General features: G+C 37.5%; 1 protein-coding gene across 3 annotated transcripts in view; it reads left to right on the forward strand.

Annotated features, from left to right (window-relative positions):
* The window catches only part of znf385b (zinc finger protein 385B), a 110345-nt gene that overhangs the window by 82734 nt on the left and 2477 nt on the right, over positions 1-25134 (forward strand). For 2 of the 3 annotated variants that reach the window (XM_043248684.1, XM_043248682.1), the window contains exons 4-8: positions 8529-8639; positions 18557-18749; positions 22535-22846; positions 24536-24720; positions 24921-25022. In XM_043248684.1, coding sequence (XP_043104619.1) covers positions 8529-8639; positions 18557-18749; positions 22535-22846; positions 24536-24720; positions 24921-25022 — 903 coding nt within the window. The remainder of the gene's footprint in view (positions 1-8528; positions 8640-18556; positions 18750-22534; positions 22847-24535; positions 24721-24920; positions 25023-25134) is intronic. The other variant, XM_043248683.1, reaches the window with a different exon arrangement.

Raw genomic sequence — 25134 nt, forward strand, 5'->3', positions numbered from 1 at the left:
TGGATCATTTCGACTATGCAGCTCATCGTGAATGCGTATGCGTGGGCTTACCTGTCTTTGAAAGCGTGTTAGCTTTCTTACCTCAAAACAACTTATTGCTGATTATTTTGCATTTGGCTTGAGCCTATTCTACAATTAAAATTTTTTGAAATTGAATTAAAATGATTTTAACCAATAACCAAATTATATGGGTGTCCTCAGTTTCGCTTTACATGCAGTAAATCTTTCATCCCTTCACCTAACAAAAGCCATCGATCTTCAGGAAGTGATAACGCTTTGGAAGGTAATCAGCAGCACAAGCTTTTAAAAAGTAAAAAAAAATAAAAAATTTTGCCCAACATTCAATTTAGCAGTCAAATTTGTTTCTGACAGTTTGATATATTCTCTTTTTAAATTACAGCATACGTATGATTATTTTTAAGTTAGTGGGTTTTGAAAAGGACTGCATAACAGGCATGACTCAACCTGGAGATTCAGAGGAAAGAGAGCTGCCATTGTGTCATAAAAACAAAGAGTTGTGCGTGTGTGTGCCCTGACATATGCCTCTCCTGGCACACCGTCAGAGCTGACTGTTTGTGGAACATCATGAGCAGGTGTCCTTATGTATAATTAGTGCTTCCTCCACTCCACATGCAGAGAAGCCTGCAAGTCCTCCCAAGCTGCTATTAACACGAGCCCACCATCTTACTGAACTCAAAAAAACACATTCTGCCTCTTGCAGATGATAACAATATCATGCACACTAGGGATGAGAATCGTGAAGAATTTAGTAATGATTTGGTTAAGTTTCACTAAATATTCAAAACCACCATGTTTTAATGGTTACTTTTATTCAGAAGGAACACATAAACTTAGTAATAAGTGACCAAAATATTTATTTAAATATGTATATTTAATATTATATACTATTTATATTATGTTACAATTGTGATTTCCATTTATTGAGCGTCCTGTTTAGAGAATCCTAAGAATGTGTGTATCATGATTCACACAAAAATGATTAAGCATCACATCTGTTTTCTGCTTTGATATTAATAGGAAATTATGTAGTGCACCAAATAAACATGTTAGAATCATTTATGAAAAAATTGAGATTGAAGATTAATTGTGTTTACATGTGTAAATGTGTGTGTGTGTGTGTGTGTGTGTGTGTATATATATATATATATATATATATATATATATATATATATATATATATATATATACACACACACACACACACATACACATACACACACACACACACACACAGAGAATAAACAATCTAGTACACTTGCATGTGATTTCTTATTCTTCTTTTTATTGTTGCTCCACATTGGCGGGAAAAGGGATCTCAACCAAACTGATTGAAAGCAGTTGTGAATAAGAACCGATTTCTCAGTTCATGACGGTAATGAATACAAATCATAACAACAGTAAGTGGAATCAGACTAATTTGTGAAATATATCGAATAAATCTCCGCGGTGGAGGCAGTTGCGGCAGCATTGGATAAAGAGGAGTTAGTCATCAGTGTGATTGTGTTTATGTGCTTGAGAGCACTGCGCCCGATCAGGGATCCCAGCGTGATTACAGCGAGCGCATAGTCACGGCTCTCTCTCTCTGTGACTGAAATCAATGCTGCCAGAGTCACAACAGACTGAGGCCGGTTTGTGCTCAGCCAGGTGTTCTCAGCCATGAAGAGAAGCACCACATTATCCATCTGCTGTGCTTTCTGTGCTTCAGAGACGGTCTCTGGCCTTGGCAAGGTCACAGCTATCGACTCACTCCAAGATATTCTCGCTATTACAGAGCTACAGATATCATTGAGGGAGACCGTAAATAGGTTCAGAGACAGCCAGAGAAAGAATGATGGAAGAGAGACGTGAAAAGAAAGATTGTTGTTTTGTCAGTTGTCCCCGAGAGTGGACATTAGCATGAACTCTTTGCTTCTTGGGCGTTTTCTTTCCGTTCGACTAATGTCATGGCAACAGATTGAAGAGATTTGAATAAGATTTGCATGTTTATATCGATTGATTAATCTTGGTTTGCTTTCTTGACGTTGCGGGTGATCTGTGTTGAGCGCACTCTTTCTAGATGATATTACTTCTCGAATTTCATGTTTGTTTACTTGTTTCGATTTTTAATTATGTCAGAATGGAGGTGAATGACAGGGAAGTGTAATTGTAATTCATCTGACAGTGACTGAGGGCTCTTCGCTTCCACTCAAGCTAATGTGATTAAAATGCCTGATTGACAGGTAAATCTCATGAGATGGAGCTCCTCCCACAATGCCTGACATCATCATCTGTGTTTGTATGTAAAAAAAAAAAAAAAAAAAGCTGATGAGTGAGGAGTCAGAATACATTTGAACTGATAGACAAATAACTGAAAAAAACGTATGCAAGATGTGCTTAATCTTGATAGAGCACACATAGAATAAAAAATAAAAAATGATTGCTAAGGAAATAGTAAAAGAAAAACTCTACGATAGTGTTTTTATGACTTTCAAGAAAAAAAAAAATTTGAAAGACTGATCAGAAGAGAGAACGGTGTTAAATTTATGACGTTGTATTAGAAACACCCTTATAATAGCGCAAACAATTTTTTTTGTAATTTGACGGGAAAGTAACATAATACAAGGAATAGTGTCATAAATGTAAATGTTTAAATATACGTGTATAAAGGTATAACGTTTACATTAGCCCGTTTTCATTTTAAAACAAAACCTTTGCTATGATTACTCCTGTGAATCACATTACAACTTTTGAAAAGAGCCTTTTACTGTAGACGGAGATCGTTTATAAACCGAGGTAAAAAAAAAGCCAGCGTAGACGAGGATCATTTTAATTTTAAACACAGTTTTAAAATGAAAACTCACTAGCCTCAACGGGGCTTTAGCGTACTGTTTACAGTACCGCTGGTTTATCATTTATTTACATTTACATTTTGAATGTTATTTGTGATTCTACAACATTTCGACATTTAACATTTAAAACCTGTTTGTCCGTTTAATTCAAAATCGCATTGTTGACATTTCAGATCTGTAATCCCTGAGCATTGTCAGTACAAACTAATTAATATTCATGAGCTCGTATTTTGCCACACGAGGACATCGCAAACCCATCCATCTCCAGTTTACCCCTTCTGTCAAATTTCTTTCAGCGCCACAGGTTGAGCTGCATCTCGTACGGCAGGTTTTTAATACGCATCAGGACGCCCCAACCGCACGCAGAGGAAGAGCACAATAACAGTCCCACCAGCTGCATCTTCTCTCCTGACCCCTCCATCTCCCACAGTCATTATATCTTTAGCCTGTAACTTCCCTGCACTGATAGCTGTTGTGCTTGTTGCGGTGGGAGAGCGAGATTTTAATTACAGATTACCGCTGTTCAGCATCATGCACAACAGGTAGCATGTCAGAGAACTGACAGACTGCATCTATGGACTTTGGATTCTTTAAAAACAGGATGGTTAGGGGGTGGTAGGGGGCATTTTCTGTGCTGCGGTTTTGTAGAGTTGGCGGAGTGGTGAGGAACTGCATTAGTGACCCGCAGAGGTCATGAATGGATGGCTGCTAGACCACTTTAGTGTCCTCTAATCAAATAGAGAGGATGGCACTCTTATCCCAGGATAAAATGGCATCAGCAAAATAGGAGGTCCGGTTTATGCAAACTCATAATTAGTCCAATAGCAATCTGACTTAACAGAAGTGAACAGTCATTGATGGCTTAATTTGATCTTTGTAGCATGACAAAATGTTATGAAAAATAAATGTTTGTTTTTTTGTTTTTTTAATGGTATCCATCTTCTTCACATAAAAATGTATTATCTTAATTATGAACACACTGGTTTGTAGTGCACATAGTTTTACCTTTTTTTTTTTTGTGAATGATAGCTGTGCATAAGTCTTTATTTGTATTTATTTTTGCGTACTTTTTTGTACTATCAAATGATTAATCGCATCCAAAATAAGTTGTTGTTTACATAATGTGTGTGGCGTACTGTGTATATTTATTGTGTGTGTATATATAACACACACAAAATGCATGTATATGTATTCAGAAATGCTAATTTTTTAATATTTATTTCTAATATAAATTATATGAATATAAATATAGACATGTAAATAAATGTAACATTTTCGAAATACATGCATGCGTGCGTATAGTAAATATAAATAATAAATATACACAGCACACACATTATGCAAGATATTATGCAAACAAAACTTTTATTTTGGATGCGATTAATCGCAATTAAATGTTTGACAGCATTACTTTATGTAAATGTATATAGTGCTTATATTTCCATTTAGTAATTTTTCATTCGAAATTCACGATTGGCGAGTATTCAGACAAAGCTGTCAGTGCTAGAAACCAACAGCACAGGTACTTGCTGATTTCCAGTACTCCAGTGATTTAATTGCTGTCGCTGCGAACGGGGCTTGAGACGCCATTAAGCTAAACGTGTAACTGGTAAATGTGGAATTCCAAACATTTTAGTTAAATAAAGCCAAGGCTTTGGGTGTAATCCATCCAGCTCGAAGGGTAACTGTCGTAAATACTTAATGGACCGAGTTCATATGAACTCTTATCAGTAGTGAACAGAATTCGCTGTGTAGAGTTGACTCCTGTTTACCCAAGCTCATCAGTTATTCAGAGCTAATCAGCCTGAGATGCGAGGATCAGCAGGCAGGCAGGGTGACAGCGAGCGTGTGTGTGTGTGTGTGTGTGTGTGTGTGTGGTTGAGAGATGGAGAGAGAGCTAGAGAGAGAGAGAGAGAGAGAGAGGTGTTGCTGTGAGAACAGACCTCTACTGCATCGCTACCGGAACGCTCTCTCTGTCCGTCTCTGTCTCCGCCGGTCTCTCTATCGCTTGCGATTCCTCACTAAAGTGCGCTATGGACACTCTCTGTTTGCGTCAGGTAAAATATTGCCAGGATTGTGTCTGAAGTTGAATGTGCTGGGGTTTTTCTGTGAGCTGTGAAATGCTTCGAGAGGCGACTGTAGCGAGTGTGCGAAACGGTTAAATGACTTGGAGGCAAACTCAGAAGTCAGCTCTCTCGTGCCAGGGTTTCATGCATGGCTTCGAGAAGTGGCGAAACACTGTGCGTAATCCCGTTGGACGCTGCTCAGCACATATTTTAGAGCTTGTTAAATTTTGTCCGTTTATTTTCTTGTCTCATTAAATTCTCAGATCCATGAGCATAGATTTGTGATACCATATGAACGGAAACATGTCCCTACCACAGTTAGAAACTACTGAATAGCGCTTATCGTTATTGCTGCTGTAATTGTATGTCATTTTAGCATTGCATGTTTGTGGTGTATTTTTACTGGGTCAATTATTTTATCTATAAATATAAATTAACAAGGACACTGCCTGCTGTTACAGTTGTTAGTTATTCAATAAAACGCCAACTCTTTCTCCATTTTCTTTACCATTCTGTTCAGAAGTTTAGAGTCAGTAAGTGGCAGTTAATTCATTTATGTTACAAAATATATGAAATAAATGCCGTTTTAACTTTCTATTCATCATAAATTCCAGATATGTATCATGATTTCTAGCAAAAAAAGCTCCGAAGGATCCTGTGGCACTAAATACTAAAAAAAGTAATGGCTGCTAAAATTCAGGTTTCCAAAACAGAAATAAATTACAAATATATTCATAGTTTGTTTAACAGGCAATAATATTTAATATTGTACTGCTTTTTTTTTCTTTCTTTTTTTTTTTTTTTTTTTTTTTTTTTTTTTTTGATCCATTAAGTGCAGCCTTGGTGAGCCTTAGGGACTTCTATCAAAAATAGTTTAAGTAACTCACTTTAAATCTTGTTTTCGATTGAAACATTCACTCTGGCACAAACCAGATGTTTACTTTTAAATGTCTTGTAATTGCAATTATTATTTCAAATCATCAAAAAGAGTCTGTTTGGATGTTTTAACGATACGTTCAAACGACAGAGGACAAATACTTTTGTTATATAAAAAGAATCGAGTTGTTGATGAAATATTCATTTGATTTTAAAACATGCTTGTGAATGTTAAAACCAAACCCACGCCGAGCTATTCCTGGATCGCGGTAATGAAGTGTATTTGTTGTGTCATTTCGCTGCCGCATTACTGGCATTCAGAATTTAATTGGAGAAAATGAGGGCATATTTGTAAAGGTTTATAAAAGGCTTTTGTTTGCTTGAATTTCATTTTATTTGCTTGAATGAAGGATAACTAGCTGGCGGAACTTCAGAAGCTGCAAGTGATCAGGTCCACAGAGGTGCTTGGATTCTCTCCTGTTCTGATGTGGCAGAGATCGCATTTGCTTTCCTGTCTTCATCCTCCTTGGTTCAGTAATCAGTGTGTCTATTTCTATCAGGTAGAGCCCAGGAGACCGGCAAGGCTGCCATTGATTCTCACCATTAAACAGCTGTCTTGCCTGCAGCTTGGGATCCTCATTGCTCTCATTTCCACCTAGCGTTCAGGGTCGTGGAGACCGTCTAATGCAGGGGGCACGTGTGTCCGATTCCCATCTCGCTAACAATCCTGATTTCGTATTTTGCAAACGATACTTTTTGGTGCGTTCATCAATGCGACTGCTTTGCGAGTACTAGCAGCAGCTGTGTCCCACCGCAACTAGGTAATGTGTCGGGACAAGAAGAAGCCAGCTTTACTGTTTTATTCATGTTTTTGTCACTTTGAATTTACCACCAAACCTTTACGTGCACAGAACCCAGGCGCCAGCATCCTGACAATGTATTGCAATAGAAGCAGCTGTTGAGCAGAGATGGAATCTCAAAGCTGCTTTACGCTCGACTACTCGGTTGACTTGGACTACAAATTAGAATCTTTAAGTTTGCAAGGTGGAATGTTTTCTGCAAATTCTATGATACAAATCTTTGTCACACTTTATGTTTGGTTGGTTGGTTTATGCTGTCATTCGCTCCTATATTACTCGGGAATCTTATTCTAGTAAATCAGGAATTGTTTATCTACCTTATTTACCCCCAGTTGGTGAGTATTAGTATCTTAAAGGTATATATTAGTACCTAAATAGAGCATATGTGACCCACAAATCCAGTCATTAGTAGCACGGGTATATTTTTAGCAAAAATCAGGATATTAAGTTATCCATTAGGATATTTTGTATTTGTTTATTTATTTTTGTACCCTCAGATTCTAGATTTTAAAATAGTTTTATCTCAATTATTGTACAAATCAGTGGAAATGTATTTATTCAGCTTTCAGATTTTTTATATATATATATATATATATATATATATATATATATATATATATAAATTGCAACTTTAACCCTGTGGTATTGTGGTGTCCAGGGTCCAGACACATTAGTGCCTCTTTAAAAGCGTACCACCCCAGTAACATATTTAATAATGTGAAATATGAAATAGTCCTGAAACAGGCTTTTTAGAACTTACCCAAATCATATAAATGTAACAAACATTATTATGCTCACCAAGGCTGCGTTTATTTGATTAAAAATACAGTAAAAACAATATTACAAAATATTATTGCAATGTAACAAGACTTTTCTGTTTTAATATGTTTTAAAATGCAATTTAATCAGCAATTATTCAATCTTGAGTATCACATGATTCAGAAGTCATTCTAATATGCTGATTTGTTGAAAAAAGTTAGGTAACAATTTCTGTATTTATAATACATTGTAAGGATATTCTTAAAGCGTTGTAATGAATGCATAATGCATTATAAATAACTTCATAATATGTTGTATCATCATTTTTTTCAGTTGAAAGTACTAGATAGCTACCTTAGCCTCAATATTAGCCTCACAGGAAAAACTCAAGTTGTAAGGTAATGTGTAAATCTTTAATAAACAATGTCAAGATATGAAATAGTCTATTATAAATGAATTAGATTTAATATGGTGTTCATAGGGTGTTATAAATAATCATACTGTTGAAAGTTATAATCACAAATCTGTAAATATTATAATAGTATAATCACATTTTCGTACATAGGATATTCTAACACATTATAAGGTTGTTTATAACGCATTATGCATTCATTCTAATGCCTTAAGAATACACTGTATTATAAATACAGGCTTCACAGAAAGTGAAAATCTGTGGATTCTTACTGGATTCTTTGATAAATAGGAATTTGAAAAGAACAGCATTTGTTGACAATGTGTGACATTTATAAATGTATTTGCTGTCACTTTTGATCAGATTATTTCATATTTTATGGATAATGGCATGCATAACCGTGAATGACTTAAACCTTCATTTTACGTCAGAAACCTTCTCATAACAGTTTGGTTATGAAAAATACTTTATACGATTAACTGTGACGGGAAGCATGAAAAGATGCGAAATTAACATCATTAGTAGTTCACATCCACAAATTAGACAGATTATAGCAATTGCGCGCTGAACATTTTTTAGTGCACGCTCACTTCAGAAAACCCCTCAGCCAAACGGTTCAAACCCTGACAACAAACAGACTCTGATCCACGCCAGAATCTCTAGTGTGAAAGCACCCTCAAGTGTTCCTCTGCTCTTTGTCTTCCAGATGGACCCTGTCCAGAAAGCAGTAATCAACCACACATTTGGAGTCTCCATTCCTCCCAAGAAAAAGCAAGTTATTTCTTGCAACATCTGTCAGCTCCGCTTTAATTCAGATGTGAGTACCAAAAACAAACTTTTCACTGGTTATCCGTGTGTGTGTTTATATGAGGACGTGTAAATGTTTGTCTTTGGTGTGTGCATGTGCTGCATCTCCTTCCAGTGTACCCTTTTCTCTTAAATATGAAAGAGAAGTGATCTTAGCCCGTTCCAGTTCTGCTTGTGTAAAAGTGGCTGTTATAGTGCTGTGTTTCACTCTGCACGCTGATGGCTGATTAAAACTAGCCCCAGTACAGCCGTTTAGGGTGCAAGTGGCAACGCTCTTCATTAATCATACAAAACAAGGTAAGTGCGCTAATGTATGGTGATTTTTAGCAGACGTGATGCTGCCAGTTCCCTCAGCCAGCTTTTAATGAACACTTCTCAGCCATTTTCGACAAGATGCATGCTGGATCATTTGAATGGTTTCATTAAATCAATTGTTATGTTTGCTGTTTTTCGGCGGTCTCTCGTTCTCTTCCTTTACCTGTGTTGATTGCACCGTAAATCATTGAGTCCATAATGCACACAGCAATTAAGCACAGGTACCACAGTACGCCTTTAAAATACATTTTTTCTTTGTTAGTTGAATATACAAAGCATATGTTTTTAGTGTTGGGAATCAAGGATCATTTCTCAGAACCATTTAATTTTTAGTAAAACAAAAAATGTAATCGGGTTTCAAAATGTTTGGTTTTATTAACTGTGCTTGATTCCTGGCTCATGAGTCACGGCCAATTTTAGGGGAAAAATACAAAACAAATCATCAGTTGTGAATAGGATCGTGTGCCGTTTGAAATTGATTTGAGAAAGTCTGTTCCGAAATAGAATTTCAATTGATCAAATAATTTCCTTGAATTGAAATGGCATTCTAAGCAATTCCTTAATCTCAAATTATTAATTGACCGAGCCTCGTTTCAAAGATTTGAAAACAATTGAAGATTTGTTGAATGTTATTCCGGTTCCACTTCCTGTGGGTTGTGGTATGGTAAGATTTAAAGCGAGCAAATTCTATTCATTCTGAATTTTTCAGAACTCTGTTTGCGAGCTTGCAGTTAAAATTGAAAACGAAAGTAAAAGACTGAGGAAGAGTGCATAAAAATATGGCAAAACATGTTTAATTTGCCTTGCCATTTCTGATTCTGACACATTTTATCAGCATTGTAGTCTGCTTCGTGGATTATTTTTGACTCTTTTGAAGAGACTCTTTTTGATGAATCACCAGAATGACTCATTATTCAATTCACTCTAAATCCACTTCATTTATTTGGTTGTGTGTGTGGGGGGTGTGGGTGTGTGTGTGAGTAAATTATACAAACACGTATACGTACAGTGTTGGCCAAAACAAACAAATTATTATTACTAAATTATAAAAACACTAGTACAAATGATTAGAACACTACTATTTTCACCAGCTAAAAAAATGGTTTCTAGTCAGTTATTTCTGTCTTCTGTTGTAATGTGTTTATGGGAAATATCAGTTTTCGTAGGCAACCATTCAATTTGACATTAAATGCAATGAGATGTATTTTTGTACAAGGAGTAAGACAACAGCCAGTGCAACACACGACAGCAGAAGATAGAAATAACTTACTTGAAACCATTTTTATTCTGGTGAAAATACTAGTGTTCTAATCATTTTGGGCACCGCTGTATATATGTATAATGTATGTGTGTGTTGGTTTGTCACTCAGCTGCTGTTTATGATATCCCTAGGCTTTTGTAATCTATAATAGATTTTCATGCATAATGTCACAAATAAAATGTAGCATTATTTACTCACTGCAGAGCGGTAAAATCCCAGCGGTTGCTCTAAACAGTACCGTTGTGTTAACGAGTGCGCATACAGGTGTGGGGTTCTGCATAGAGTTCTCTGGCAGAGGCTTGTGTTGTGGTGTTCTCTATGGGAGAGGGGTAATTACTTACTGTACTGCCATGTTGTTCCACTCTGTCTTGGCATTGATTAAGCCATTTAATTTAAGATGAATGGCACAGGGTGGCAATAAGCCCTGGCTGACGGAGGGCTCCCACTGCGAGCGGTAATTGAGAAAAGGTTTCTCTCCGAGTGGAAAACAGACGCAGGAGAACCATTGTGCATCTGTTTTGTCTCCTCCAGGTCTTTTTCATCTTTATCATGACAAACAGGCAGGAATGCAGCACAGGAACCCGGGGAACCCCTTTGGACTTCTGAGCAAAGGCAGACGTGGTCCTGTTGTCTCAGTGGGGCGGCTGCTGGGTGTCCCAGCCGGCCTGTTGTTCCCTCCTGCGGTGCATAATTGCTTGATTGCTATCGAGTTTGAAACCAACGTTTTCCAACACGGCCAACGTGCTTCTGAATTGAAGCGACTGCTAGAGATTAACTCGTCTCAGCTTCCTGTTATCGTCTTCCCCTCGCTCTCTCTCTCTCACTCCAAACAAGCACAATAAAACGGAAAGTGAAATGACTGCCCTTCTTGGGATAATTTAAAACAGTTTCCTCTTGCAGTCTCCCATTTGAACAATGCTTTAAAGATTAAGCGGCGTATCTGAGCTAGCGTGGGGCGAACAGAAGTGTCAACGGATGTTCCCCAGACCGCTGAGCTCTTTGATGCTAATTCTGGGTGCATGTGTTGCCACGTTGTGATCTCCACCGATAGAGCTGTCTCTCCTGCTCTCCGTGCTCCCTGGAGATGCTCATCTGCAGGCCCAGTCCAAAGCACATCTTGCTTAAGTGGAAGTGATGGTCTGGTTGGCGTGTCAGGACGAATCAGCCCGTGTCCCGTGTTTACCTTCGTTCTCTGCGGGCCTGAAGATGCCGTGTTTGTCGAACGCTGCGCCGTTACCATTTTCTGTTCCAGGGGAGCAGAGATTCGTACGTGTTATACACAGGCAAAATGACTCTTATCGGTCTCACGGCTCGCTCATGTAGATTAGCCATCGCCCTCGGAAGCTACAAACTTTACCCATGGTTTTATTAAAGCTCAAACGCCTCTTCGTTTTGCCACAGTCCTGCGATGTAATTTAATCCCATATTTAGTGCATGCTTTAGACTCACTGTGTCATCCAATCCTGTTGCCAGAGGGGAAAAAACATTGTGCAACCAAAGGTTGAGCACATCCTCGGCCAAGCTCTAATGAAGTTTTGAGGGAAGCAGTAGTTCCACTCAGTGGTTTTGTTTCCATAATGAGTCCAAGTGTGCTGCTGTGAAGTGTCTAATGGGCATTTTCAGTGAAAATACACCATAAACAGATGAGATAAATAGGGTGTGATATTCCTCTCTGCTTGGTTTGTTATTTTACACCACTGTGAGAATATTTCAAAATGATATTCAGATTCATTTGGACTTTTAAAACACAATCATATTTACGTAGTTCATTTATGTGTGAACTTTTCTTTAAATTTGTGTTTAAATTTTTTCTGCGTATGACGTATGTAATCTAATTTGATTATACATGTAATCAAAAAATGCTTTTTTTAATCAAATTTGAATAGTGCTTGCTTGTTCGAAAGGTTTTGAAAAAATTGCTAGATTTGTTTCTTTGTCATTTCTACAGCATTCTAGGCGGTTGCCAGGTTGCTGCTTTGTAGTTGCTAAAACGTTGTTGCCGAATGTTTGGTGCAAATGTTTTTATTTCAAATTTAAACTTTAGATCGTTGCATCTATGCTTTCATCAAACATTCCTGAAAATAAAATAATAAGAAATGTTTCTTGAGCACCAAATCGGCATGTATGCAAATGATTTCGGGAAAGGTCATGTGACCGTAAAGACTGGACTAACGATTGCTCCAAATTCAGCTTTGCATCACAGGAATATATTACATTTTAAAATAGAAAATGTTACATATTTATTGTTATTTGAAATTGTATTAATATTTTATAATTTTACTGTATCCTTATTGAGCATGAGAGACTTTTAAATGGTCATGCAATGCAACTGCTGTCACAGGGAATACTTTAACTCCACATCATCAGGCATCACGGATGTGACTTGCTGGTGAGCATCACCACTGCTGTTGGGCTAATGTGTATAAATGGACACACTCACACGCATTGCATGTTCCCCAAGTCACTATAGATTAGCACTAATTAATGGCCCAGATCAATGTGTGTAAAAGCCAAACCTTAAATGCCATTTATGTCCATTATGTTTCAAAACTTTGCCAGGCGTGTAATTACGGTATTTAACTGTTCAAACCCGCCACGCAATTTAGTGACCCCGTGTGAGTTTATAGTTCAACTCCAGCCTCTGAAATGCCTCATATAAATGACCTTACCATTAATGTGTTCAGCATTTTATTTTATATGCTTTCCACGAACTAAACACGCTCCCATTTTCTGTAGAATGCAAGTTTTTTAATGCTATAATTGCACTTCAGGCAGGGCCTGCAGGCAGCTGACAATTCTATAAATTGTTTTTGGTTTGATATGGTGTTTTTATTTCATATTTTAACTCCGAAATCTTGGCCCTCTGTTTAGCTGTTAAAATAAATTCTTGCAGATGTGGCCTGAATAAACTCTGCGAATGTGGGAAAATCGACGCTTTATATTCAGCTTTTCACCGTACTGCCTTTTACAAATACGCAGAAACTGTTTATACCGAATCCTTTTGTTACCTGGCAGCTTTGTCTTTTTTCAGTTACATTATATTGTCTGCATGGTTTTTTTTTTCACCTTTGCAAGGTGTGTGTTTTGAAGGTTGTGTGTTCTTTTGAAGCCTGCATTAAAGAAATGAGAAGAATGGTTTGCGAACGCTCTTAGGTTTCACTTATCTCCTGTAAATGAGCTGTTTTATCTCCATTTGTGCTCAGCGTAACAGAGAAGCCCCGGCCATTTCATTTGAAGTTACCTGATCTGAAGGCGTGCGTCCTGCTGTGATGTGACATTAGGTGAAGTGGTGGCTTCCCTCCAGAGACCTACAGCCCTTATGTGAGAACATGCCAATATGGCAGATAACCAGCACATCTCATTAAAGCTTTATGGTCTCTTATACATGCTGTGTCATTACAGCCGCCACACCCCCTGCAACACGTGTCTCTGTTGAACTGTTGTCGTTGCTTGACTAATGTTACCCAGCAGCATAAGGAGCTCCTAGTCTCAAATGTCCTATTAACACCTGGTATAAAGATGGTGGACACTGCTAAATTTTAACATTTCCCATATTTGTATTATATGAACGATTTCTGAAGGATCATGTGACACAAGAATCGCAAGGGTGGGTGCCTCCTCGAAGTGCATTCAAAAGCGTTAATTATGCCGCTTATTTCATGGTCATTTGCCAAGTTGTAGATAAGTTAAAACTAGCAGCTCCTTGCAGTGCAATATTTGATAGGAAGGGTAAAACTTGTGCTTATTTTTGTCGGTCACTGCTCATTAGGGCAAACAGTTTGTGTGTATCAGACTTGGAACTACCTGTGCATTAAATGATTTTAATGCATACCCGCCAGCCAATCAGAATAGAGTATTCAGACAGAACATGGAATAAATCTAAATATATGAGCTATTTTTGAATAGTAGTGAGTAGTAGAAAAGTAATTGTTGTATAAATATACACAATACACACATATAAACAAAAACATAACATAACATAAATATATACAGGACTGTAAATACTATCAAAATATATGCGTCTCTTTATTTATATATATATATATATATATAAATAAAGTTCACACACATATAAACAAATACTTTTATTTTGGATCTATTAATCACGATTAATCACTAGTTGTATCTTGTCTGGGCCTTCAGAATACCTGCCAGATTATAGGGTTTCTCCACTTTCAATACCTCAGTTTAGAAACCATGCTAACAGATATTTCTCGGATGAATGCACGTGATTGGATCGCAGAGACAGATCTTAATACCAGGTGTGTGCACAGCTTAAATGTGAGGAGATAAGAAAAAAGCTGGAAATGAATGTTTCAATGCATTTAGATCTGCAGAAATTCTTGTGAACTTCTTGTGAATATGTGGATCAGCTCCATTAATTCTTGTACTACGGCAAAATACTTAATGTCTGAGTTTTCCTATTGATTTTTTTGTCTAGAGCCCGCGTACGTTATATGTAAATGTATTGGCCTTGCTTTGACCATCCTCTTTGTGTTTAAAATGACTAAACGAATCAATAATGGAATTGTTAAGGAATTGAAATCAATTCAATACCTCACATTCCTGTCCCTAGTTAGAAAACACAGCTAATTCTTGCCTTAAAAAAGGTTTTATGGAGGATAGATTACCGGTGGGGGTTTAGATCAAGGCATACCCTGTTAAAAGTCTTTTGTATTGAGCTGAAAGTTGTTGTTTTTTTTAAATGAAAATGCATTTTACTAAACACTTTTATCTGCGCTCTGAGATAAAGAACTGAGGAGTGGAAATTGGCTAATAATCAGGCTTTTGGCATGTCTTGTTTTTTTTTAGTTTTTTTTTCATCAAACGAAGGTTGTTATTGTGCTTAAAATTATTTTAAAGGCTGAAGTGAAGGGAAAGAGTATGTCATAATTGCTGTATGACTTCATGCGTTGAGGGAGTTTGTGAGGTTTTGTGGCAGGGACCTGTGGCCTCGGAAAAACAACAGCGGTTGGCACTAATAATGCTTGTATTGCATAATTGGCTGAATCGTTTGAAATTGTCAGTGCAAGACTAAATTTGTTGCATGCACGACCACGAGCGCATATATGTTTAAAAACTGAACAATATCAACAGCAAACCATATATAAACAAAACACTATGCAACCATCTGCAGGTAGTCCTACTACAAATGAGGCCGATTCAGATGGCTTTTTTTTTATTATAGGCATTTCTACACACTATAGTCTGTCCCGTATTTTAACATAGAGAAAAAGTATACAAGATGCTTTTATGAGACACATTGAAGTGGGATCAGAGCGTAACACACACAAAAACCTATGACAAATAGAAAAGCAAATACGTTTCTGACAGTGATGCCCCATCTGAGGCCGGTCTGTTTATTGCATCAGCCAGCCTGTGAAAAGCACAAAGACAAAGCATGTATGCATGAGAAAGTAGGCTCCCTACAAGCTACAAGATCAACTGTGTGCTTTCATACAACAAGCTGTTACAATGTGTAGGTGTGTATGTCTTTGACAGGTATCTTGTACAGTACATGAGCGCTGAACGGGAGGAAACACAGACAGCTGTAGGGTAATGCACTGATATTGCTGGCAGCTCCTATTTGCAAATATCAGCAGAAAGGCTTACTGATGCTTATCGCACATGCAAGCCTTTTTTGTTTGCTCGTTCGTGTCCTGCTCTTGTTGCAAAGACATTTTTGCAACATAGCTATTAATAAAGAGTGTATGTGTCTGACTGTTCACTGGAGATGCCATATACTCTCGTTGGGCCTTGCTCATGAAACGCGAACAGAATGAATTTCTAATTGTCTGGAAGACGCAAAACATTTTGATTGAACTATTCACACATAAATTTGTATGGTTTCTGCATAAATATTAAGCAGATATATATAATTAAAAATGATTCTTGAATATACAAATTAAAAATGCTTGAATACACAAATCAGCTTTACTATCACAGGAATAAATTACATTTTAAAAATACATATAGAAAACTGTTTTTATTTTAGCAGTATTACACAATATTAATGTTTTACTTTTTTTAATTAAACAAATTCTAACTTGAGTTTAAAAGACTTCCTTCAAAAACTTAAATTAAAACAAAAACAAATAAACCCCAAACTTTTGAATGGAAAGTCTGTTTAATTTAAATCTATTTATTTTATTTTAATTTATTTTTTAATCAAAACTGATTCCAATTCCAGATATCTTTTTTTCTTCTTTTTTCAAAATTATTGGAATTTCACATTTATTTGTGACTTCTTTTTATTTATTTATTTTTTTTTTTTGTGGAATACAAAAGATATTTAAAAAATGCCTGTGTTTTATTTCCAATGTATTTTGGACCCCAGCATCATTCAGAATATAATTTTTGTGCTTTGCAGAAGAAAGGAATGCAAACAGGTCTAGATCGCCATGATCAAATGATGACAGAATTTAATTTGTGCAACGTTCCCTTTAATTTGTGAAACGTGAACTGGTTGGTAAATCCATTGTTAGTTTCAAATAATTTACCGAGAAATTTGTGCTGCTCGTGTTCCATGAATGAGGCCCTGTGATTGCTAGAACTACTCTGGAAGACACTTGATGTTATAAAAACTGAAATTACAGTCAGAGTGTGGATGTTTTTGTAAATGTTAAAATGGACACACACACACTTAGCTTTGGAGAAAGTCAATTTATAAATGTCAAGTGCACTTAATCCAGGTCACAGGAGCTGCTAACATTTGCACAGTGCAGAGAAGACAAAACGCCCCGGGTCGTCACATCATTCTCTCCTGTCACTGTCTGCAGCAGCGTCCCGTGTGTCATTACGACTCTCATGCCTGTCACTTGAACAAGCAATCTGTGCTGTTGGTGCGACGGACATTACGCACCTCATTTTCGCTTGGTCTGTCTCTCTCTTTCTTCTATCTTATCATATTTCATGTTTTTCCCAGCTCTGGCTCAGATGGTTCAAAACACATTCACAAAATCACAAGTGAACTGCAGCCATTTTGTCTTTACGACAGAAAAGAGAAAGCAAAAAAAAACAAAAAAAAACTTTGACCCCTCTTTAATCACAACGCCTTTGCGACATGCTGTTAGCCGCATGCTTTGTTATAGATATTCTTTTGTCTGTCTGTTTGCGTGTTTGTTTTGATCAAATGTATATGTATTAACTAGTGAAGTTAATATGTTTCTTTCAATAGAGGCACATCCAGTACTGCTCTGAAATCACTCAACTTATAAAATCCGAGTCCCCTAAATGTGTGTTCAGACTGACAGCGACTGAACTGACTGTTGGCACCAGTACATTTTATTATTTAAAAAGCATAATTACAAGATAAATATCATATTGTGATATTATTTCAGAATATTTTAATGTATGTTTTATTGAGATTTATAATGTTAAATATTTAAAAAATGCAACAAACATGCATGTATGTGTATATATACATACATGTGTGTGTGTGTGTGTGTGTGTGTGTGTATATGTATGTATGTGTATACATACATATATATGTGTGTGTGTTTGTGTGTGTGTGTATATGTATATGTATACATATATACACACACACAAAAATAATTCATTCGTTGTTGCTTAAGAACAGCCTCTGTCAATGTGAACGGCTCTTACCTGACTTAACTTTTTTTCTGTGATTTATAATGAAAATATTGCTTTAAATGTTTAGTCGTTACTAAAGGACAGTAATTAATACTCAGAAATTACATTCCTTTAATTGCCATTTTAACACCTAGAATACCCCCCAAACTTTGGATAATCTGCTGTAAAAGCATCCATGAGCAGTGCTGTCTGGATTTTCCCGGCACTGTCAGAAATCCCTTAAACTTGCAGTTAGTGAACGTGACAGAGTATCAGCATTTGGAGAGAAAATCCATCTGCAGGTCTTTTGGGATTTTGTCACTTTTGATGTCATAAAAATGAGAAATTGAGCTCCTAATTCTTAGCAGTCAGATATTCAAAGGATCCTAATCCCTCATAAGCACTCTCTCTCTCTCTCTCTTCTGCTCCATCTTGCTATTTTTAAGTGCGAGGTAGTCATTTTCCCCTTAAATCTTCACTTGGAAGTTGAACTAAAGATATGAGTGAACTCTCCATTAAAGGCCTCAATGAGTGCCGGCTATTAGTTTTCTCCGTTGACAATCGATTTCCTCCAAACAAACAGTGTCCGGCTCTATTTCGTGCGCTCGGGAAAATTTGTTCGTCTCAATCTCATAGTTACCTCGATTGGAACAGTGCCTGCTATTGAAAGCACGTTTGAGATGTGTGTCTGTGTGTGTGTGTGAGATTGCAGTCCATGATGGTAGATGCTAGTGTGAGAAATGAGCCTGATTGGATGGTTCATTTGTTCTCCTTTGTAGAGCCAAGCCGAGGCGCACTACAAAGGCAGTAAACATGCCAAGAAGCTCAAAGCACAGGAGTCCACGAAAAATAAGCAGAAAAGTGCAGCCGCCCAGGACAGCGGCGCTAAGACAATCACCACCACCAACACCACCACCACCACCACCACTTCCTCCTGCACTGCAGTCACTGCCAGCTGCTCTGATCAACCAGGTTAATAGCTCCTTTTGTTCTTGCTCCACATCACCTGTCCCGTCCTCTTTCTCCACTTCTACCCTCTCCGTGTGTGTTTACTCCCATGCTTTTCTAACCCTTACCCCTGTTTCTTCGCTCCATCTATGTGCTTGTGTTCGTGTGTACTGTATGTAGTCGTGTTTTTCCTCGTAAAAAGCCCATTTAGGATGACCGGGGGCACCCGTCAAGCTCAAAAACGTGCTCGCGTGCGAGGTAAGATTCAGTTATCACGCTAACAACAGCTCACTTTTCCTGCTTATTTCGTCATTACCTGCATATTGAGTTTCCCGCACATGATCTTTCGCCTGTTTTTGTGTTGCTTTTAAATGTTTAATTATGGAAGGCGCACACAGAATTGGAACAGGCGGCCAGATGCGTGCTGGGATGCTGTTATGTTCTTTTTTCTTTCTTTCTCCCTGGCCTTTGATTTGACTGAATTACATTTGTGTTCCATTTCAAAGAACATAATCATCTGATCTTTGCTTCACGCTGTGACCCACTCAATTTCAGACCCTTGTGTCTGATTAAGAATCAAGACCGGGATGTACCAAGACACATGCCCTACGGGGTGCAAATCCGAGCCAGTGCATACTTTCCGAATTCGCTCGTTCTCTAGCCGGAGACAGATTTGGGTGCGCCTCATTTATTAGGCAGTGGTGGTCCTCATTGATATGCAGTGTCTTTGCACAAATCAGGCCAAATGAATGTCAGCCTGATTCACAGATGGCTTATGGGTCCTCGCTGTCACGCCGTCGTATTGGCGCGGCGTTGAGCTCGGCCCGAGACTCTGGGAAGGGGGCTGCTGTTGACGTCTCTCCCCGAACCCTTGCTATGCACAATGCAGTCAGATTTAGTTTACATGGGAAAACTTCAAGCGCTAAATCATTAAAATTGCTAGCTCCAGTGCTTTACATAAGAGCCCGCTTTATGTAATGCTTCAGAACTCGGTGTGTTGGATTATGTGCGCACGATAATTGCCCTGGGTTTTTTAAGATCCAAGAAATGTTCCCTACTCACCGTCTTCCTCGGAAAGGATAGCGCAAGGTCGTTTCAATATAGCGGTCACTGCTTGATCTGCATCCAAACAACAAGTGCCTATTGTTATATTTGTGTTATTTGGCTCTGTTCCAAAACCTGGGGAGCTGCCTATGTTGGCTGTATTTTAAGGTATTATTGGCACATTCTTGTTCTAAAGTTTTTCTTAGCTGATTTCGTAATCTGAAATATACGCTACCATTTTGAATTGATCAAAAGTGACAGTAAAGAAATTGTTATAAAAGTTTTAATGCTAGAATCTAGAAGCATGTAAAGATGTGTTAATGTCTCCACAAAAATAATAAGCAACACAACTCTTTTTAACGTAAATAATAAGACATTTTTTGAGTCACATGGGACTGATAAAAAAATATATTAGAAAATAGATGCGTTTCCCAAAAATTACAGTTTTACTGTATTTACTGTAAATAAATGCTGTTTTGGTTATCATAAGAAAACAAATTATATTAATTAAAAACTCAAATGTTTCTGCCAGTAAATAAATAAAAATGTATATTATATTATATTACATTATATTTTTTAAGTTGAACTCCTTGATGAACTCCTTGGTAATCAAAACCTTTGAGCTACTGGAATACATAATAAGCATTGCTTTAATTTAATTCTAGTCAATTCAGTTTACTACCAAAACCTAATAATTAGAATTAATGTTTAATAACTATTTTGTTACTCTGGACCACAAAACCATTCATGATGGTACATTAATGATTTTGTACAGATTTATACATCGTCTGGATAAGCTTTTCATTCATGCATGGTTCATTGTGACTTTTAAAAATGAAAATGAAGTCCTTAGCAATGCACATTACTAACCAAAAATGTATTTTTAATATTTACGGTAGGAAATTTATGAATACATTCATGGAACATGATATTTACTGAATATGCTAAAGATAAATCAATAGTTTTGTCACATACAGTGAGTCTGTTGCTACAAATATAGCCGTGCTACTTATGGCTGTTATGTTTTGTGCTCCAGCATCTGATGTGTGTGTGCGCTGCTGTTTCTTGTGTGCTTTTTATGAAGAGTTTCTGCCTATCTTGCCTCTTCCAGGCTGGCTTAGAAAGCAGCTGCCTGTGTAAGCATTGAGGAAGCTTACTAGGTTTTGAAACAGAGCCTGTATTTCTTTCAGTTTTGAAAAGTTTTCCAAATAGTTGTACTTTATCTCTGATCTATTTTCTTATTCAGCTACAATAAGTTCTTTATGACTCACCGCAAAAATATTGAGAACAAGAACAAAGAGGCATATGTCTCTATGTCTACCTACCACGCTTTGGAAGATTTGAAATATAAACTTAAACTTGGAGAGAGAGAGGGAAAAAATGCAAAAGAGCAGCAGTTCCAGCAGCCTAGAGGTTCAGGCTAGTGTCAGCGGGTGTAATGTCACTGTACGGGGGAACATTAGACTGTTCTGGCTGCTTTGAGTCCTCCGGGAGAGGAAAAAAAAGCACGAGCAGAGAGTGACATTCATATAAAGCAGCGGAGTATTCCCTCAGAGGCCTGTTAGAGAGTGGGTGGAGAGTATAAGCATCCGACATCAAGTGCTTTTAGGGCCTCCCGCGGCATGTAACGCTATGACAAGGGCGTAAGGGTGGTGGGCGATCCAGGGGTCACGTCCTATCACATTACAGCACGCGGGACCCGAGCAGGAGCCTGACCCGGTGTAACTCATCTGACATAGAAACTAGAGCGTTTGCCTGCAGCGAAGGGCCTCATATCAAAACCAACCACACAAATAGGTTAAGAGATTTAAAGGAATGAGGCCCTATATAAATAAAAAAAAAAAAAAAAAAGAAAATATGTAAAGTGCAATAATAATAATAATAATTAATAATAATAAATTATTATTATTATTATTGCACTTTCCATATTTTTGTTTATTATTATTATTATTATTATTATTATTATGCTTTTAGACCATAAAGCTTTTATTTTGGTGAAATGAAGGAAGATATTTGAAGTTGACTCATTTTAATGTGCTTCCAATATGTTCCAAAAATAAATAAATAAAAATACATGTATGTGTGTGTATTTATATATACATAGAACAAACACACATATTATGTAAATGCAGACTTTTATTTTGGATGTAAATAATATAATTATAAATATTATAGTTATAAAAATAGTTGTTGTTGTAGTTGTAGTTGTTGTTAATGTTGTGATTATTATTATTATTATGATAATTACTTATAATTAAACTTTCAAGCACTAGTTTTTGTGACACATTGTAACACATTTAAGTTTCTGCTTTTAAATGACTATTTTTCATTTGTCTTTATATTAAATTATATTACATGTATGTGTATTTGTTTAATTTATATTTATACCAAAAAAGATCTATAAAACACTGAAAGAATGTGAATATATAGAATAGTTTCACTACATCTCAGCCTTTTATGCATTATTAATCATACTAGGCCAAAACATCCATTATCTTTTCATTTAAATGTGTACCCCTAAATTCTTTATTGACATACACTCTGCTCCTGCTTCTTCACTAAAGTCATCCGACATAGAAACTAGAGCGCTTGCAGAAAACGGCCTTATATCAAACCTTAACTTACAATCCCGGAAAAAACAGACAGGAAGGAGATGAAAAATGTGCCAGTGCACAATACAACATGCTGAGCCCTTCACCACTAACTGTCAGATTTGCTCTTTCCTTGTTTCTTTCTCCCTCTCTTTCTCACTCTCATGATCCCAGAGAACAGCACAGAGCCGCTGGCTGCGCACAAAGTCCCAGCTTCCCCGCAAGCCTTTGTGCCAGCTCCCGCTGCGCCCGCGGTGGCATTAGTGCCCAGCCCTTGCAAGACGGCACCCGCTCATGCCAGCCCACCCACTGAGCCGACAGGACACGCGGCGGCCCTGAAGAACACCTCCAAACCAGCAGCGCTGCCAACAGCCCCGTCAGAGCCCAGCGTGGAGTCCGAGGAAGAGAAAGCCAAGAAGCTCCTTTACTGTTCGCTGTGCAAAGTGGCTGTCAACTCCCTCTCGCAGCTGGAGGCGCACAACACAGGTGCGGCCAACATCTGCCTCTGCATCGCAATGTCTTTCCCACGGCATTATGCCTTCGTTTTTTTATCATAAATGTTTCACAGAGTGACCCTCCGAGGCTCGGGAGTGTGGAAATTTACTTGCAGTTAAGACATAAATCAAACCCAGCGTAGCAATGCGAGGCTCATCATCGATAATGTATGAAGAACTGGAAAATGTAGATGGGGTTCCCACGGTGACGGGAAACCTGGACACATTGTGGAATTTTAAAAAGGCAATTTCTAAGCCTGGAAAAGTCATGGAAACTAATCAAATATTAAAAAGTCACGGACATTTATGCAGCCGGTATGCATTTCTTCTAGTTATGCTCATCTTTAAAATATTTCAACTGGAAGAAATCGCCTTAGAAATATTATCCAGACACACCGGGAAGAATATGTTCAGATGAGCGGGCTGCAGTCAGAGTAGTATTAATATATGAAATATATTGGTCATGCTTTTGATGACATTCACTATATGTCTTGATATTTTTCAATTAGAAGAATTAGTATTTTAGCCAAACATCTTTTTTGGCAAGTTGATTTACAAAAAAAGCACAAAATAAAGTACAATAAAAGTATAGTTATAAATATTTTGTCACTGTGAACACTGTGAATTCTAGAAGAATTGTATACAAGACTCTAATAAACAGCAGTTATTGAATATCATGCAAAAGTCTGAAACTGAAACAAAGTTCGAAAGTTTGGGGTCAATATTTATACTTTTTGAAAGTTTTTTTCTGCTCATCAACGCTGCATGTATTTGATCAAAAATGCATTACAAAAAAGCAATATTATGAAACTTTATTGCAATTTATTGCTATTTTTTATTTGAATACGTTAAAATGTTTTGAAAAATCTTCACTTTCAGCAGTGTGGCGTGACGATTTGGAAATCATTTTAGTATGTTAATTTTGTGCTCAAAATGAATTTCGTATTATTTTTCATTTTGAAAACAGTTCCTGCTTAATACTTCTTTCAAAAACTGTAAACTGCAGCTTTCTCTGATTAGTGGAACGTTAAAAAGAACAGCGTTCAATTAAAAATTGATGTGAATACATTGACATTGAATGACGTTGAATACTTTTGTGACATTATAAACCTGGACCGGCTCTTTTGATTAGCTTAATGGGCCCTTGCAGAGTTAAAGCATTACTTCTTATTTTACTTTTAATTTTATTTGTTATTTTTCCAAATTAAAAATCAACCTCAAATCTCCCAGACAAACCCCCACCCCTAGACTTTCGAACGGTTGCGTAATTTTAAACCGATTCACTTCAACACAATTTGAACATACTGATGGAAATGAATCAGACTTACAGTAGCAACACAAAAGCCTTTGTTGCATCTCATCGTCTCTTAATATTCTCATCCTCGCAAAGAAGAAACACTAATTAGTCTAATGAGTCATTAGTAAACACAGTGGCCAAATAAAATGCAAATTAAACCATAATATTGATATTATACCCACAACAAAATCACCGTGTACTAGTCCATTCAACATCCCTGGAAAAGCTCCAAAAATAAACATGTCAGCGAGTAAAAGTAAGCTCTCCGCTGACATAATTCAAATGTCCAGTGAATCAAATCACTTCTAACAGCCTAAGCCTTAAATAAACAGATTTGCTTCAATGAGGCCAGAGAAAACATCCTCATTTTGTCTGTTTCGTCAGGTTCAAAGCACAAAACCATGCTGGAGGCGCGAAATGGAGCGGGCCCCATTAAAGCGTACCCCAGACCCGGGTCCAAACTCAAAGTTCAGGCCACGCAACTGAACAAAGGCTCAGGCTTACAGAACAAGACGTTTCATTGTGAAATCTGTGATGTCCACGTCAACTCAGAAATCCAGCTTAAGCAGGTATTCGCCATTGGTTGCATGCGTCGAGGTCGTTATTTATGCGGCTGACGACAAACGTAACGCGTACGGCGATGAATGATGCAAATAGAAATGTGATTCTGTGACTAAATTTGCACTTCCTGTTGTGCGGTTCAGGCAAGTTTGGTCACAGATGTGTTTGGGTTGGGTTCGGATGGCAACGAGTTGTGTTTTCTTCACAGCATATCTCCAGCAGGCGGCACAAGGACCGAGTGGCAGGCAAACCCACCAAACCCAAATACAGCCCTTACAACAAGCAGCAGCGGAGCTCCAGCTCTCTGGCAGTAATGCATTATTTATGCTCTTTATAATCAAGCGCTTTCATCAAGTGTTACTCGCGTCTCAAGTGTCAGGGCTGTGAGGAGTTTGTTGTGCACTTTCTAGGCTGACAAATGC

Source organism: Puntigrus tetrazona, chromosome 9, assembly GCF_018831695.1.
Source record: "Puntigrus tetrazona isolate hp1 chromosome 9, ASM1883169v1, whole genome shotgun sequence".
In the NCBI taxonomy this organism is placed as follows: Eukaryota; Metazoa; Chordata; class Actinopteri; order Cypriniformes; family Cyprinidae; genus Puntigrus; species Puntigrus tetrazona.